General features: G+C 47.2%; 1 protein-coding gene across 2 annotated transcripts in view; it reads right to left on the bottom strand.

The window, feature by feature from the left end:
* The window catches only part of SMARCD3 (SWI/SNF related BAF chromatin remodeling complex subunit D3), a 160384-nt gene that overhangs the window by 125197 nt on the left and 18331 nt on the right, over positions 1 to 16856 (bottom strand). Inside the window, exons 1-3 of one of the 2 annotated variants that reach the window (XM_077809555.1) lie at positions 12399 to 12482; positions 12138 to 12355; positions 8258 to 8300 (exon numbers count right to left, since the gene is read on the bottom strand). In XM_077809555.1, the coding sequence (XP_077665681.1) occupies positions 8258 to 8300; positions 12138 to 12355; positions 12399 to 12482 (345 nt within the window). Of the gene's footprint in view, positions 1 to 8257; positions 8301 to 12137; positions 12356 to 12398; positions 12483 to 16856 lie in introns of those variants that run through there. The other variant, XM_077809554.1, reaches the window with a different exon arrangement.

Below are 16856 nucleotides of genomic sequence, written 5' to 3'. Positions count from 1 at the left end.
TCTTTTTTGACCCATCAGACTCCTCGGAATTCAGTGATTCTTCATCTGAAGATGGAAAAGATGCAGTCTATGAAGGTTCCTTCTCAGAGGGCACATGGGCTGGTATCACAGAGGACAGGCCCAAGAGGCTGATGAGTCCTAGGTTTCTTATTCCTTTGTGACACTGTAAAGGTGGTTGTCACAAGGTCAACATTACCATAGTGTACAAGCAGCAAAAGCACAGGGAGGCATTCAGCTACCCACTGGGGCTGGAGAAAACTGCTCTCTGAAAGCCAGATGCTCATGGATTGTTCCAGATCAGAGACCCCTCAGAATGAGCCTCACACTGTATCTGGTGTCATGGTGCAGATGTTATGGTAATGGCAGCTATTTAAGTACCTAGATAGATCCCTGATAGCACTGGGGCCGACACTGTGGGATCACTAATCTGGGAGTTTGCATCCTAGTTTAACTCTCTTGGTGCAGAAGACTCAGGAGGAATAAATATATAAAAGCCTGTTTAGACACAGCAGAGAAAGGAAAAGAAACAGGGAGGAAAGCAAGCTTTTCCCTGGCAAGAGTTCTGACTCATCAAGCTTTCACATGATCTGGTGCTGAAACACACCCAGCTTGCTCACTAATGCTACAACCATCTATAAAGTAGGACCACAGGAAGAGTACTAGGTCAACTACTTCCAAAGAGGATGGATCTGGACTGTTCTCAGTGGTAGCAGATGACAGAACAAGGAGTAATGGTCTCAAGTTGTAGTGGGGGAGGTTAAGTTAAGGAAAAACTTTTTCACTAGGAGAGTGGTGAAGCACTGGAATGGGTTACCTAGGAAGGTGGTGGAATCTCCTTCCTTAGAGGTTTTTAAGATCAGGCTTGACATAGCCCTGGCTGGGATGATTTAGTTGGGAATTGGTCCTGCTTTGAGCAGTGGGTTGGACTAGATGACCTCCTGAGGTCCCTTCCAACCCTGATAGTCTATGAATCATTAGTAGCTCTTGACATAAGGACTAATGATAGTGATCCTGTAGGTCCTTTTCAATTAAGCATGTTTCTTCACTGACAGCACAGCACCAATGAACCAAGCCATCTCTGTGGTACATATCCACGACTCACTTGGGAGTCCAGGGCCTTGACCAAGCTAAAACTCATCGACCATAGAATACAGTCAGCTCCAAGGAAGGCTGCATTTTCTTCTCCCCACTTTGAATGTGAATTATTTCTCAATCCACTTGTTTTTGAGAAGCAATGTGCACAGTACGGAGAGTCAAGATTCCTGGCCTGACTTCCCAGGCACGGCTTTGTCAAGCCGGACCTTAAAAACTTCTAAGGAAGGAGATTCCACCACCTCCCTAGGTAACGCATTCCAGTGCTACACCACCCTCCCAGTGAAAAAGTTTTTCCTAATATCCAACCTAAACCTCCCCCATTGCAATGTGAGACCATTACTCCTTGTTCTGTCATCTGGTACCACTGAGAACAGATTGGATCCATCCTCTTTGGAACGCCCCCTTCAGGTACTTGAAAACTGCTATCAAATCCCCCCTCATTCTTCTCTTCCGCAGACTAAATATCCCAGTTCCCTCAGCCTCTCCTCATAAGTCATGTGTTCCAGACCCCTAATCATTTTTGTTGCCCTCCGCGGGACTCTTTCCAATTTTTCCACATCCTTCTTGTAGTGTGGGGCTCAAAACTGGACACAGGACGACAGATGAGGCCTCACCAATGCCGAATAGAGGGGAATGATCACGTCCCTCGATCTGCTGCCAATGCTCCTACTTATACACCCCAAAATGCTGTTAGCTTTCTTGGCAACAAGGGCACACTGTTGACTCATATCCAGCTTCTCGTCCACTGTAACCCCTAGGTCCTTTTTTGCAGAACTGCTGCTGAGTCATTCGGTCCCTAGTCTGTAGCGGTGCATGAGATTCTTCTGTCCTAAGTGCAGGGCTCTGCACTTGTCCTTGTTGAACCTCATCAGATTTCTTTTGGCCCAATCCTCTAATTTGTCTAGCACCCTCTGTATCCTATCCCTACCCTCCAGCGTATCTACCTCTCGTCCCAGTTTAGTGTCATCTGCAAACTTGCTGAGGGTCAATCCACGCCATCCTCCAGATCATTAATGAAGATATTGAACAAAACTGGCCCAAGGACCGACCCTTTGGGCATTCCGCTTGATACTGGCTGCCACCTAGACATGGAGCCATTGATCACTACCCATTGAGCCCGACAATCTAGCCAGCTTTCTCTCCACCTTATAGTCCATTCATCCAGCCCATACTTCTTTAACTTTCTGGCAAGAATACTGTGGGAGAACGTGTTAAAAGCTTTGCTAAAGTCAAGGAACAACACGTCCACTGCTTTCCCCTCATCCACAGAGCCAGTTATCTCATCATAGAGGGCAAGTAGGTTAGTCAGGCATGACTTGCCCTTGGTGAATCCATGCTGACTGTTCCCAATCACTTTCCTCTCCTCTAAGTGCTTCAAAATTGATTCCTTGAGGACATGCTCCATTATTTTTCAAGGGACTGAAGTGAGGCTGACTGGCCTGTAGTTCCCAGGATCTTCCCTTTTTTAAAGATGGGTACTACACATTAGCCTTTTTCCAGTCATCCAGGACCTCCCCGAATCACCATGAGTTTTCAAAGTTAATGGCCAATGGCTCTGCAATCTCATCCGCCAACTCCTTTAGCACTCTCGGATCCAGTACATCCGGCCCCATGAACTTGTGCTCATCCAGCTTTTCTAAATAGTCCTGAACCACTTCTTTCTCCAAAGAGGGATGGTCACCTCCTCCCCACACTGTGTTGCCCAGTGCAGTAGTCTGGGAGTTGACCTTGTTCATGAAGACAGAGGCATAAAAAGTATTGAGTACATTAGCTTTTTCCATATCCTCTGTCACTAGGTTGCCTCCCCCATTCAGTAACAGGCCCACACTTTCCCTGACCACCTTCTTGTTGCTAACACATGGAGAGTCATGAATCAGAGTCGGAGAAGAAGGTGGATGTGGAAGAAGCTGGGTGGGCGGGGAAGGGGAAAAGGAGAGAGGACATGGAAGGGGAGAAGACAGAACAAGGAGTAATGGTCTCAAGTTGTAGTGGGGGAGGTTTAGGTTGGATGTTAGGAAAAACTTTTTCACTAGGAGGGTGGTGAAGCACTGGAATGGGTTCCCTAGGGAGGTGGTGGAATCACCTTCTTTAGAAGTTTTTAAGGTCAGGCTTGACAAAGCCCTAGCTGGGATGATTTAGTTGGTGCTAGTCCTGCTTTGAGCAGGGGGTTGGACTAGATGACCTCCTGAGGTCCCTTCCAACCCTGATATTCTATGATTCTAAGAAACAGATGAGTGCTGTTCAGGGGAGAAGGCATGAAGGGCTGGAGCCAAAGGAGGGGAGCATGACAGCCCATCATGTTTCTTTTGGGACAATTCAAGGAAGGGACTTTGAGAGAAGTGACCACCATAAGAGAGGGAGTCTACAGAGGCTGTCAGATGCGGGATCCAGGTCTTGAGAGCCAAGAGACCACAGGGAACAGAGGATGAAGAGGTGATGGATGGCTGTGATCTTTTTTGAGATGGAACTGGCATTCAGAGAGAACAGGAGAAGACCAGGAGGGCATGGGAGCAAGTGGGATGGGTATAAGGTTTGAAAAAGACCATGAGGTGGAGGTGATGTGAGGGAAAGAGGAAAAAACAGATTTGAAGTTAATGTTGCTGAATATAACCCACTAAACTCTCAGCCTTGTAATTTTTCAACATGTCTGCCTGTGTGTCACGCTAGGCTGAGCTGGCTGTGTACAATTAAATATATGCAAAATTAAGCACAACTCAAGCAGCTAACAATGGTAGCAGCTGTGCTGGCTCTCAGCAGAGAGCAGCACGAAGTTCCAGCATTGACTGGCTGCAGTACAGGCTTAATCAGAGCATGTGTGTGTCCAAGTAGGTGTGATCTGTTTGCCCATTCTCCAGCCTCTCTGCCAAGGCCACTGCTGGAACCAGCAGCCTACAGTGAGGAAACCACTCATTCTCACTACTTTTCCCCACTCCTTACTCAGAAAACAAGATAGTTTTTAAGAGTGAGTACAATTTGTTTTGAGACTTTCCCTCAACCTCCAGGAAGCACTAGGAGAAAGGAAACAAAATGCCTGAGGAATGACTGAAAAATATTTATCATATACTATATAGGTCACATGGGGGAGTGTGGTGTGGTGGGGGGTCTATATCCAGCCACTGATTGGATAGAAAGCTCTCATGAGACTTGGAAGCATGAATTGTGCATACTCCCAATAACCACAGCTAGAGATTTTCCAGTTAAAGGAAGAGGTGATATTTATCCTATTCACATACCCCAGAAGGGAGTGATAGGGAGGAGGAGAAGAAGAAGTCTGGAAAAGATTAAATTACATAGTTAGTTTGAGATTACTCAGCTGCACTGGTGGAAGAATCCAATGCACCGCTACAGACTAGGGACCGAATGGCTAGGCAACAGTTCTGCGGAAAAGGACCTAGGGGTGACAGTGGACGAGAAGCTGGATATGAGTCAGCAGTGTGCCCTTGTTGCCAAGAAGGCCAATGGCATTTTGGGATGTATAAGTAGGGGCATAGCGAGCAGATCGAGGGACGTGATCGTTCCCCTCTATTCGACATTGGTGAGACCTCATCTGGAGTACTGTGTCCAGTTTTGGGCCCCACACTACAAGAAAGATGTGGATAAATTGGAGAGAGTCCAGCGAAGGGCAACAAAAATGATTAGGGGTCTAGAACACATGACTTATGAGGAGAGGCTGAGGGAACTGGGATTGTTTAGCCTGCAGAAGAGAAGAATGAGGGGGGATTTGATAGCTGCTTTCAACTACCTGAAAGGGGGTTCCAAAGAGGATGGCTCTAGACTGTTCTCAATGGTAGCAGATGACAGAACGAGGAGTAATGGTCTCAAGTTGCAGTGGGGGAGGTTTAGATTGGATATTAGGAAAAACTTTTTCACTAAGAGGGTGGTGAAACACTGGAATGCGTTACCTAGGGAGGTGGTAGAATCTCCTTCCTTAGAGGTTTTTAAGGTCAGGCTTGACAAAGCCCTGGCTGGGATGATTTAACTGGGAATTGGTCCTGCTTCGAGCAGGGGGTTGGACTAGATGACCTTCAGGGGTCCCTTCCAACCCTGATATTCTATGATTCTATGATTCTATGAAAACCTACTGTAGATGAAACTCTGGCCACTTCCAGGGCTTTTATCACTGTATCAATGATTTAGCTGACATAGTGATTAAAAACAGTGAAAGCCACATTTTGTCTATACTAAGGCTCTCTCTGGTGCTACCACCAGTGCAGCTTTTGGGTAAAATTCCGTAGTGTAGAAAAGGCCTTAAACACCACTGAGTTACCAGTAATTGAATAAATAAAGATAGGTCTTTTGCTGCCAGTGGAGTCAGTTCCATTTGCGGGAGCTATGTGCTTTTGTTTTGGGAAGGGGGGGAAACTGCAGCCTTTAACAAACATGGGAATAACTTCCATTCTCACCACATAAAATAGAAGGGAATCTCTCAAAGATCTTTGTATTTGGCAGTGGTGCAACTGCTTCTAGAATCACAGAATCATAGAATCATAGAATATCAGGGTTGGAAGGGACCCCTGAAGGTCATCTAGTCCAACCCCCTGCTCGAAGCAGGACCAATTCCCAGTTAAATCATCCCAGCCAGGGCTTTGTCAAGCCTGACCTTAAAAACTTCCAAGGAAGGAGATTCCACCACCTCCCTAGGCAACGCATTCCAGTGTTTCACCACCCTCTTAGTGAAAAAGTTTTTCCTAATATCCAATCTAAACCTCCCCCACTGCAACTTGAGACCATTACTCCTCGTTCTGTCATCTGCTACCATTGAGAACAGTCTAGAGCCATCCTCTTCGGAACCCCCTTTCAGGTAGTTGAAAGCAGCTATCAAATCCCCCCTCATTCTTCTCTTCTGCAGGCTAAACAATCCCAGCTCCCTCAGCCTCTCCTCATAAGTCATGTGTTCTAGACCCCTAATCATTTTTGTTGCCCTTCGCTGGACTCTCTCCAATTTATCCACATCCTTCTTGTAGTGTGGGGCCCAAAACTGGACACAGTACTCCAGATGAGGCCTCACCAATGTCGAATAGAGGGGGACGATCACGTCCCTCGATCTGCTCGCTATGCCCCTACTTATACATCCCAAAATGCCATTGGCCTTCTTGGCAACAAGGGCACACTGCTGACTCATATCCAGCTTCTCGTCCACTGTCACCCCTAGGTCCTTTTCCGCAGAACTGCTGCCTAGCCATTCGGTCCCTAGTCTGTAGCGGTGCATTGGATTCTTCCGTCCTAAGTGCAGGACCCTGCACTTATCCTTATTGAACCTCATCACATTTCTTTTGGCCCAATCCTCCAATTTGTCTAGGTCCTTCTGTAACCTATCTCTCCCCTTGTCCAGTCCAGAATACCTTGTCCAGTTCTGTGGTCCAGAAAGATGTTGATAAATTGGGTTCAGAGAAGAGCCATTCGAATGATGAAAGGATTGGAAAACCTGCCTTGTAGTGAAAGACGCAAGGAACTCAATCCGTTTAGTTTATCAAAGAGAAAGTGAAGGGGTGACTTGATCACAGTCTACAAGTACCTACATGGGAAACAGACATTTGATAATAGAAGGCTCTTCAGTTTAGCAGACAAAGGTATAACAAGAGCCAAAGGCTGGAAATTGAAGCTACACAAATTCAGACTAGAAATAAAACAAGTTTTTAACAGTGAGGGTAATTAACCACTGGAAAAATTTACTAAGGAGTATGGTGGATTTTCTCTCACTGGAAATTTTTAAATCAAGGTTGGATGTTTTTTCGAAAAGATCTGCTGTAGTTCAAATGGGAATTAATTCTGGAAAATTCTGTGGCCAGGATTAGATGACCACAATGGTCTCTTCTGGCTTTATGATCTATCAGTCTAAGCTGGGTGGGGCCCACTGGGGACCAGTGTGCGAAAGAGACAAAGCTGAAAGAATATAGAGCCTGAACTCCCATTCTCGGAGAGGACAGGCTCCCTACGGAGCAGACATAAAAAATTTAGGAGAATGTGAGTATCATGAAGTTCCTGGGTTTAATTCCAACCCAATTCCTAAAGCAGCAACACCTGAAAACTGGTTATGTTCTAAGACTAGAAGGTTAGGCCTGGGTCTTTCAGAGCAGGAGGCTGCAGAGAAAGGGTTCACAGTTGTGGGACAAGACACCTGCGTCTCACAGGGGCCAAGAGACAATTAATGTGTTGGAATGGTTGGCCCATCTACTTATGGGGGATAAAGGAAGAGCTCGGAAGCTGGAAATAAATGCTAGCAAAGGGAAGGGAGGCTGACTGATGAGTTGTGGAAGGGTTCTGAGTGCCTATCAAAGGGGTGTTGGCATCTGGAGTGAGGAATGGTAGTGGAAGAGAGGCTAGTATCAAGTGATTGATATAAAGTTGCTTGTTGTGAAGGCTATAGTTTGTCTTTTGGGACCAGATGGTTGTTGGGGGAGGGGTGAACAGGAGGGTATCGGGGTGAGATGATGTGAGGGTTTTGCTCCAACGGAAGGTGGGGGCAATTCAGGTCAGGGCACGTGTTATGGGGTTTGCATGCTAGCTTAAAAGTAAGAGGATGCCAGCAGAGAGGAGGAGGTCAGGGGCTTGCAAAAGAAAGTTAGAGAGTTTAAGCAGTGGGGAGGAAGTGAGTCAGATCAGGTGCATGTAGAGGGCCACACAAAGGCAACTAGAGTAATTCTCAGGGACACCCGAGTTAATTCTCTGGACAATCTAGACCCTTTTAGCCCTGTTGTAGACATTGTTTAAGACAGTTTACTTGCAAGAGAATATGGTTGAAAATGAGGAGCTGAATGAACTGCTGGGCCACTGTAATGTGAGGAGGAGCCCATCTCCTGCAGGCAGGTGTTGAACTCTGAACCTGCGTTTGGCTACCCACAGAAACATTGATTTAAAACCCCTTCAAAATCCAGAGGGCACAAGTGCCTAATTGTGTCCTTTGCAGCCCAGCTCCCTGGCCCTCCCTGCATGCAGCAGTGTCAGCAGGGCTAACCCTTCACACAAGGAGGACACAGGCTGAGCTCTGCTCCACACTCCCAGCCCCAGCATTGGCCTCACTCTCTAGACTTTCACCCAGCAGGCTACTTACTTTTTAATTAGACATCTTTAAACAAAAAGTGAAAGTATTTGTTAAAATCCATCTGAATAAACAAAGGTGCTGAGCAGACTGTGAAGTGAATAGGAAATGAAAGTGACTCACCCTCTGAGGGAGAATTTTGTCAGCCATCTTCCTCCTCTTGGCACTGTACATTTTTTAAAGAAAAAAACACGTTACCATGGTGACAGATCTAGGAGTAACGAGGCCACCTGCTAAATTACCCTGACATCTCCACATGCTGGTGCACAGCTGTGCATGTGTCGGCAAAGAGGTCTCAGCCTTACCCAGTACTTAGGACCCCCTCTCTCAGCCATTCCGAGGGGTGGGGGCAACTAAGAAAAAATCAGGGCTTTCTGTCACACACCTTGGGAAAAGAAGTCTTCAAGTTCTGTGACCGCAGGGTCCTCTATAGTATGGGGCAGCAGTGTGTGTGCGTGTGTGTGTGATCTATGAATACATTATGACTGTGAGAGTCTGTGCGAGAGCATTTATGTAGGAGTGTGTGTAGCCATATGTAGATATGTATCCATACATTTGTGTGTATATACATATGTGCATACTTGATTGTGCATGTCTGTCGATTGATTGTTCAAACAGATATCCTAATGTGTGTCCATGCATGTCCATGGAAGGAGGTGTGTGTGTGTGTGTGATTGTACACACACGGGTATGTGTATGTACACATGTGAATTACACAAGCATGTATGGACATGTATATCTGTGTGTGTATATATAAATATATATATTATGCATCTACGTTCCAAGCACAGGTGTGTATACACACACACACACACACACACACACCCACCCCTCTATATGAGGCACAGTGTGTGCATAAGGCATGCTGATGAAATTGGAATCAGGCAAAGGCAGTGTCCCTGGATTTTGACTTTAAACTGCACACACTGTCGGTGCCCATCAAGCCGTTTCCTTGCAGCCCCAGCAGTTCAGAGAGAGGAGAAACTTGGCCCCCCTCTGCTCAGGGGAGTGACACTTCCATCCCTTGAGCAGGGGATCAATCAGTCCATCTCTGGGAGGCGAATGAGGGAAGGCCCCTCCCCGCCCCCACCAGGCCCTGGGGCTGCTCCTGTCCCTCCTCCCCCATTCCCATTTCTCCTGAGGACCCCTTAGTTTCTGTCTCCCCAGGACCGATGTTTTCACCTTTTTCCAGGGGCGGTACATGCCCTTCCCACACTCAGTAGCGACGTGCAGCCTTCCTCCTGAGTGGGGCCTGGGACACCAGTTTCTCTTCTCGGGGCCAGGCCCGAGGCACTGTTTGTGGGGGTGGGAATGTAAACTGACCCTCCCTCCCTCCGGCCCAGCTCTCGATTTGGCCCAGAGTATTTACACACCCATCCACTGGCCACATGGGCAGGATGCCCTCTTGAGACAGTGGCCCCTTTAGGAAGTGAGAAATGCTGGAGCCGAAACATTCCATGGCAGTTTATGGGGGCGGGGCTGGGATTCTGATCTGATCTAGGGGGAGAGCATGGGGGGCAGGGGTAGGGGCAAGGGAGGAGCTAGTGCCTCTGGCCTGGCCACAGAGGGAGGGGCTAGTGACTCTCACCAGACCTAGGGAACAGCTGGAGAAGGAAAAAAACACCCCAGAAATGACAGTTAAGGAGGTGATGCCACAATAATTGCAGGCGAGAAACAGTGACTGGGTGAGCCAGAGCCTAAAGGAAATGGAATGTGACCTGGAGCACCCAGTAAAACTGAAGGGGCATTACACCCTATCCATTCCCCCGAAGTCTGATAGAGACCAGGGAATTTATCCCCTTTCTGCCTACACCGAGCCTCCCGTGGCAAGGATATTTACCCCCTCCCCTAAGCCTGCCAGAGATTGTAGGGGAGTTAGCGCGGGGAAAGCAGAGGAACTTCTGAGAAGGGGACAGGGGAGGGAAAGAAAACCAGGGTAAAGAATACAATAAACTCCATGGAGAGGAGATATGATGGAGGAAACACTGGAAGCCTTTTGGTGCCTCCTGGAAGGCTTCAGGTGAGCAGGGCTCACTCGCTACAACAGGGTTTCAAACTGCAAGAAAATCTGAGGATAAGAAGGTGTTTTCTTCTGTAACGGGGACATGAAACAGACTAATTCCCATGTGACGACCCTTGGGAACTGCACTCACCCTTAATCGACTAACACTCTTGCTGCTGGGGCCCTTCTAGGGTGCATCCCAGATACATGGACATTCTCAGTACACACTCTTAACGCTTGCTAGATGCTGCAGTGCAAATACCCTGGACTCACAGGAGCTCCCAGTGCACTGAACCTAAAGAAGCAGGTATTACATGCAACCATATGTACTGACACCACTAATACATTGCCTGACCCTGCAAGTACCCATAATGTTTGCACAGTCGTTGTGCAGAATCTGTAGGTGAATGTCCCTCAAGCACTTATCAGCCATAAATCTAGGCTTGAGGAATTGGCTCACACTTTATTTAATTGCCAGCAGTGCACTGGGTGTTGTACGAGATTAAAGATGGGCAAATTCTGCCAGAAAAGTACATACACATCAAAAATGCCCCCCTCCAACTCTAGCTAGTTACTTTCTGTAAATTTCATTAGTGAATTTCACCAGAGAATGTTTGTAGACAATGAACATCTCATGAATATTTATGAAAATGCATTTTGCACTAGTGCTCATGGTATAAGTATTCACGCCAGGAAGCTGAAATCTCTGATTTGCCTGCTCCTGTTTATAAAATATTCAGTTAACCAATCAGGGAGCAGGAGTATTATTATGCAAAATAGGTGACCAGTCATATATCACAAACAACAAAGAGTTGAAGACAAAGTCAAAATAAGTAGTTAGCAAATACTCTATAGATTGAATACAACTAGACCCCATAGCCTGAAACATGCACCAAACATTCTAATAACTCCAAATAACAAGAAAATGAATAGAAATCAAGATCTGCTCAGAGACAATTCACAAATGAAAAACTATTCAGTGAATTTTGCATTGTCACAGTCCCTGCTCCAAGCAGCATAAACCCTATAAATAAGGCTGCGAGTTTGTCAAAGAGGTCACGGAAGTCATGGATTCCGTGACTTTCCGTGACTTCTGCAGCAGCCAGTGCGCCTGGCTCAGGGACAGCTCAGGCAGCCCCTGAGCCAGACGCACTGGCTGCTGCTGGGGCAGTCTCAGGCCACACATACACACACACGCACACATGCAGCAGAGTTTGGGGGTGGAAGGGGCAAAGGGTTGGGGCACAGGATGGGGTGAGGCACGCTCTGGGCAGCACTTATCTGGGGGGCTCCCCGGAAGCAGCGACATCCCCCTTGTTCAGCTGCTAGGTGGAGGCGTGGCCAGGCGGCTCTGCACACCTGCCTCCACCCAGAGTGCTGGCTTCACAGCTCCCATTGACCGGGACCTGGGGCCAATGGGAACTGCAGGGGCAGTGCCTGCGAGCGGAGGCAGCCTGCAGAGCTGCCTAGCCACACTTCTGCCTAGCAGGGAGTGAGGAGGATGTCCCCATGTAAGCGCCACCCAGAGCCTGCCTCAACCTGTCCAAGTCCCCACCCCCCTATCCCCTCCCACACCCAAACTCTGCTGCTGGGGGGTGAGGAAAGGGAGGCGCGGAGCCAGGTAGGGAGCCTACTGACCCCGCCAACCCCCTGCCTCCCAGCACCAGCAGGGGTCCCAGGCTGCGTGTTGTTGCTCATGCCTCCCCAGCACCTGGGCTGCTCTGCCTCAGCACCCGCAGGGCCCCTGAGCAGCCCCCGCCACAAGTTTTAGTCATGGGTATTTTTAGCAAAAGTCAGGGACAGGTCACAGGCTGTGAATTTTTGTTTACTGCCTGTGATCTGTCCCTGACTTTTACTAAAAATACCCATGACTAAAAAGTAACCTTACCTATAAATCCACTGATTTGTTGCCTACATGTTTAAGGCTGTCACACAGTTGCAAAGGAGGCTGGTTCTTCTTCCCACAATTACCCTCCCATTCTTCTCTTTCAGTGCACTCACCTCCGGGTTCGGGTCTGAGTTGCTTGCTGCTGCTGTTGCACCTGCTGTTGCACCTGCTGTTGCTGCACCTGCTGAGGTGCTGTGCGCTTTCGTGTTGGTTCCATCACTGTTTGGGGCATTCCAGGGCGCACTGAGGGGCTTCCAACATATGGTGAGCCTGGGGGACCCATTGGAGCCCCCTGATGGGGCATTCGAGCACCTGATGGCATCCCAGGGCGCTAGGGAGGAAGCAAAACAGAAATAAAATGTCTGTTTGGTCACAGTTATTGCAACAGCAAAGGGGTTGGCATGACGGCAGCAACTAGCTCCAATGTAAAGACCATACAGTTTCCAAGCTTTGACCATTCTAATAAGCACCAATGCAACAGGACAAAGTGATGGAGTCAGGCCTGGCACTTTTTGGTCATTAGAGAGAGGAACCTGATAAGAGAGTAGGCTGGGAGGTAGTAAGGAAAAATACTTCACATAGCAAGATGTTGAGCGGCTGGGTAAGTAATTTTGTTTGATAAAATTAGATGTTGAGCGGGTGGGTGACAGATCCAGGCCAGATTACTGCAGCATTCTCTCTTGGACTGACCGTAAAGATCATGTAGAAGCTACATCTGGGCCAACATGCTGTGGTCTACATGTTAATCAAGACTGATGATGACACCATATCACACCAGTGATCCTTTATGCTGACTGAGCTACTGTGACCAAGGGACATTATAGCTGGCAGTCAAAGGTGAAACTTTAAAGTACTGGGGGAAGAGAGTTCTCCATAAAGGCCTTCCACTTCAGGATACACTATCACCAAGGATCAGAATAAGCCTATAAAGTGAGAAGATGTGGCTACAGAAAAGAGTCATCTCTTTGATCAGGCATTCCCCAATAACAGGGGAACATGAGAGCCTGATAACATTTCCTTAGGAATGCTAAAATCTCCTGACATCTCCATTGACTTCAGTGGTTTTGAGTCAGACCATGAGATCAGTGCTGTACAAGACACAGCATAAAGTCAGTCCTAGCCCTAAAGAGGTATAGCCCTCCAAGAATCAATCACCAAGATTAATCTCATTTTAAAAATGCAAGCCCAACTCCTGGACACATCAAACTGTTACCCTTATTTATTATGATTTCAATGGCACCATCACTCTTGACAGAGCATGGTCTATGCACCAATGAGTTCTTTGATGACTTCTGAGTCCAATGTGCAAGTGATGTATAGATCAGATAACAAAGCACCTGCTCCAGCCGCAGGTAGTGAGCAAGTTTTAACAGAACAGTCCACGTAAACATCACAAAAGCCAGGAGCTTAGTCCACACCTCCAGACTTTTAGCTAGCCAGTATACTATACTACCCCACCCACCAACACCAAACCTCATCAGGCTCCCTGCTCCACATAAGCCTTAGAAAATAGCTCTTCCTTAGATTCCAAGGGGCTGGTTGCATTACAGAGGTGGCAGAATGTTAGAGTGAAGGTAGGGGCGATGTGGATAGTAACAGAAAATTATAGGAGGGCTTGGGGCAGAGGCACAGACAACCTTTGCTTGCACTGTTAATGGGAGGGGGATAGAGGAGAGACCAGCTCAGAAGACAGAGTGGGCATGGCTAATGAGTGCAGATATGGTATGGGAGACTGACTGTGGGAGCTGCAACTGGGTAAAGGAGAGGGAGGGGGCAGTAAACCAGTAAAAGAGAAGCCTTTGTATACAGCTGAGAACTTCTTCACCTGTCCCAGCCCGTACCATTGGCTGAGCTGCAAACACTGTTATGACAACTCTTTGGAAACTATGGCTCTCTCCTCCACCACACTCCCCACCCCCCAAACCCAGCAGTCAGCAAAAGGAAATGGCTTAAAAATACTTCACACTAAATCTTGTATTTAGAATCTCCTGTTGGCTGTCAATCCACAAACGGTGGCTGCCTTCCAGCATGGAGAAAACGGACTGTGGGCCCTGCTGTTGCCTGTCAATCACCGCAGCTCTGCTGCCCCATGTCCACTCCCTTGAAAACTGCCTGGCCAGGAGAAACAAGATTGTGGGCCCAGCTATCTGTGTCTGCAAAGGACGAATTATGGCCAGAATAGCAAAGTTGGGTGGGCCAACCCAGTTACTGGCCTATATCCTACTTTCTGAACTTCCTGTTGGCTCCCCTTTTTCTTGTTGGGCATTAAAACAGTGTGGGTACCAAACAAATATCGCCTGTCACAGAGGAAGAGTAGCTCCACCAAGAAATATGGTTAGTACTATTCTGGCTGACATCTTCCATTTAAATTCTTATGTCCCCCTCACACCTTGTCCACCCCCTGCTTTGCCTAATTACTTTCCTTCTCCCACCCCCACCTCTGCACCTTCTTCTACGCTGTCCTTAGATGTGGAACAAACTTTGAATGCCAGTACATGAGGCCACACCCTTTTCCCCATTGCAACACCTTCAAAAGCCCCACAGACCACCTAGGTAAAATGCCTTCTCAACCCAATATTATAAGAGAGGAGAGGACAAGGAGGCAACACCTAATCTAATATCCTCCTCAGGGTGCCCTAGTGCATCTGGTCTTCTCTGTGCTCCTGAGGGGAAGGCCTGTCGGTACTGTGTCTTGTGCAGAGCTGAGCACATTGTCAGTGCCTTAGGCCCCTCCAGACAGCAGCATGCTCCGCATTGCCATGAGGTGCTGCCTCTCTCCTTCATCCTTTCCAGTCTCTCCTTTCTTCTGTTTTACAGCTTGTCCTGTCTTTTGTTTCTCACTCTCCTCCCTTCCAATTCAATTCTCTCACCTCCTCAGTGTCTCTCCTCCTCCCCTTTTCTCAAGCAGCTTCCTCCTGTCATACAGTACAGATGAAGGACGGCACAAGACTGCATATCTCCTGGTTTTAATATGATTGTGCTTCTCTTTGCATTCTTACTGCAGACACAAGAGTCCTGTTACAAGAACTTTAACAACAGAGCACCTAAAAGACTGAAATGACAAAATGAGACTCAGGCTGAATCTGTGCAGCTGCAGGAAACTAATCTGAAATGTGGACAGGCAATGGGAGAAGCAAACGAGAAGAGCAGCAATGCCTGAAATAGTCCAGCAAGTTAGATGGCAGTTTACAATGCAAAATGGCTGTAAAAAAGCTAGGTCAGTTTTGGGTTGCATATGAAGAGCCCAAGGTTGAGTGCTGTATTCCAGTTGGAGTCCCCCTGGAGCCCAATAGAGGTACCATGCCTCCATGCTCCAGGGGGACTCCAACTGGAATGCAGCCCTCAACCCTGGGCTCTTCAATAATGTAAAGAGATTGACAAATGAGAAGTTTTAAAAAGAACAAAAATGTCCGAATGTAAAAGAGCACAGTACAGCTTGGCTAGGCAACAGCATCCAAGGTGCTGGCAGCACATGATGGCAGCTATTAATGACAGGTTTGAACACCCACAAGGGAGAAGACTTTTCTAGAGCGATAAGTAGTGGTATCACTCGGAGTAATAGGACGAAATTAAGACTGTATCTTAGGGAACCCTGCCTTTTGGTAATAGTCTCTCAAGGAAGTGGTGAAAGCCCAATTGACAGCAACATTTAAAATTGGACTGGAACAAGTATAGGAAAAAGGGCTGTAAATAATCCTTTACAGCCTCTCCTCTCTTTCCAGGATGACTATAAATGTGACCTAATAGACATTGCCTTCTCTAATGTCTATCACAGAGTTACTAAGTAGAAATTTCAGTGCTTCAATTCCTACTCCTTAGAATCTCTCACTTCACTCATTTCCAGCAAGCATTCTAGTCCTCCAGTTCCCTGCACTATCCCATGCCCTATAATCAGGGACCAAGTATTCCAGGATTCCACAGCTGTGGCATTTGCTGCAGACTCCACCCATCACTGCATATTGGGCAGCACAAGCTAAAATCTTTCATGCACAAAACACTGTTTCTAGGATTATAAGCTGATACCTAGACCATAAGCTTTTTGAGGCAGCCATCATCTTTTTGTGATATGTGGGTGTTCAGTGCCTAACACAATGGGACCCCAAATCTTTAATGGGGGCTTCTAGGTGATACAACCATTCAAATACATAAATAATAGCTCTTATAGTTACAAACAAAACCAGTACAACAAAATGGTGATCAATTAACATACTGCCAGTCTGCAGTCTAAGGAAGACATCAGATATAAGAGCTCCATGCACCTCAGTGTAGCTTAATTACAAAAAATAATGACGTCAGTTTAAACTGCAATGTTGTTGAACCACTGCTTTGCTGAGGATTACAACAGAACTATCCACATAGCCCATGTCCCCATAATTGGAGGGCCCAATTCCAACTCTACTCCTCAATTTCATTTATAGATTCATACAATTTAAGGCCAGAAAAAACCCACAAATCATCTAGTCTGACCTCCTGTATAGAATCATAGAATAATAGAATATCAGGGTTGGAAGGGACCTCAGGAGGTCATCCAGTCCAACCCCCTGCTCAAAGCAGGACCAATCCCCAGTTAAATCATCCCAGCCACGGCTTTGTCAAGCCTGACCTTAAAAACTTCTAAGGAAGGAGATTCTACCACCTGCCTAGGTAACGCATTCCAGTGTTTCACCACCCTCCTAGTGAAAAAGTTTTTTCTAATATCCAACCTAAACCTCCCCCACTACAACTTGAGACCATTACTCCTTGTCCTGTCATCTTCTACCACTGAGCATAGTCTAGAACCATCCTCTTTGGAACCACCTCTCAGGTAGTTGAAAGCAGCTATCAAATCCCCC

This window comes from Eretmochelys imbricata, chromosome 2 (genome assembly GCF_965152235.1).
Source record: "Eretmochelys imbricata isolate rEreImb1 chromosome 2, rEreImb1.hap1, whole genome shotgun sequence".
In the NCBI taxonomy this organism is placed as follows: Eukaryota; Metazoa; Chordata; order Testudines; family Cheloniidae; genus Eretmochelys; species Eretmochelys imbricata.
The sequence above is the reverse complement of the archived record's forward strand: the minus strand, read 5'-3'. Positions and strand labels throughout refer to the sequence as shown.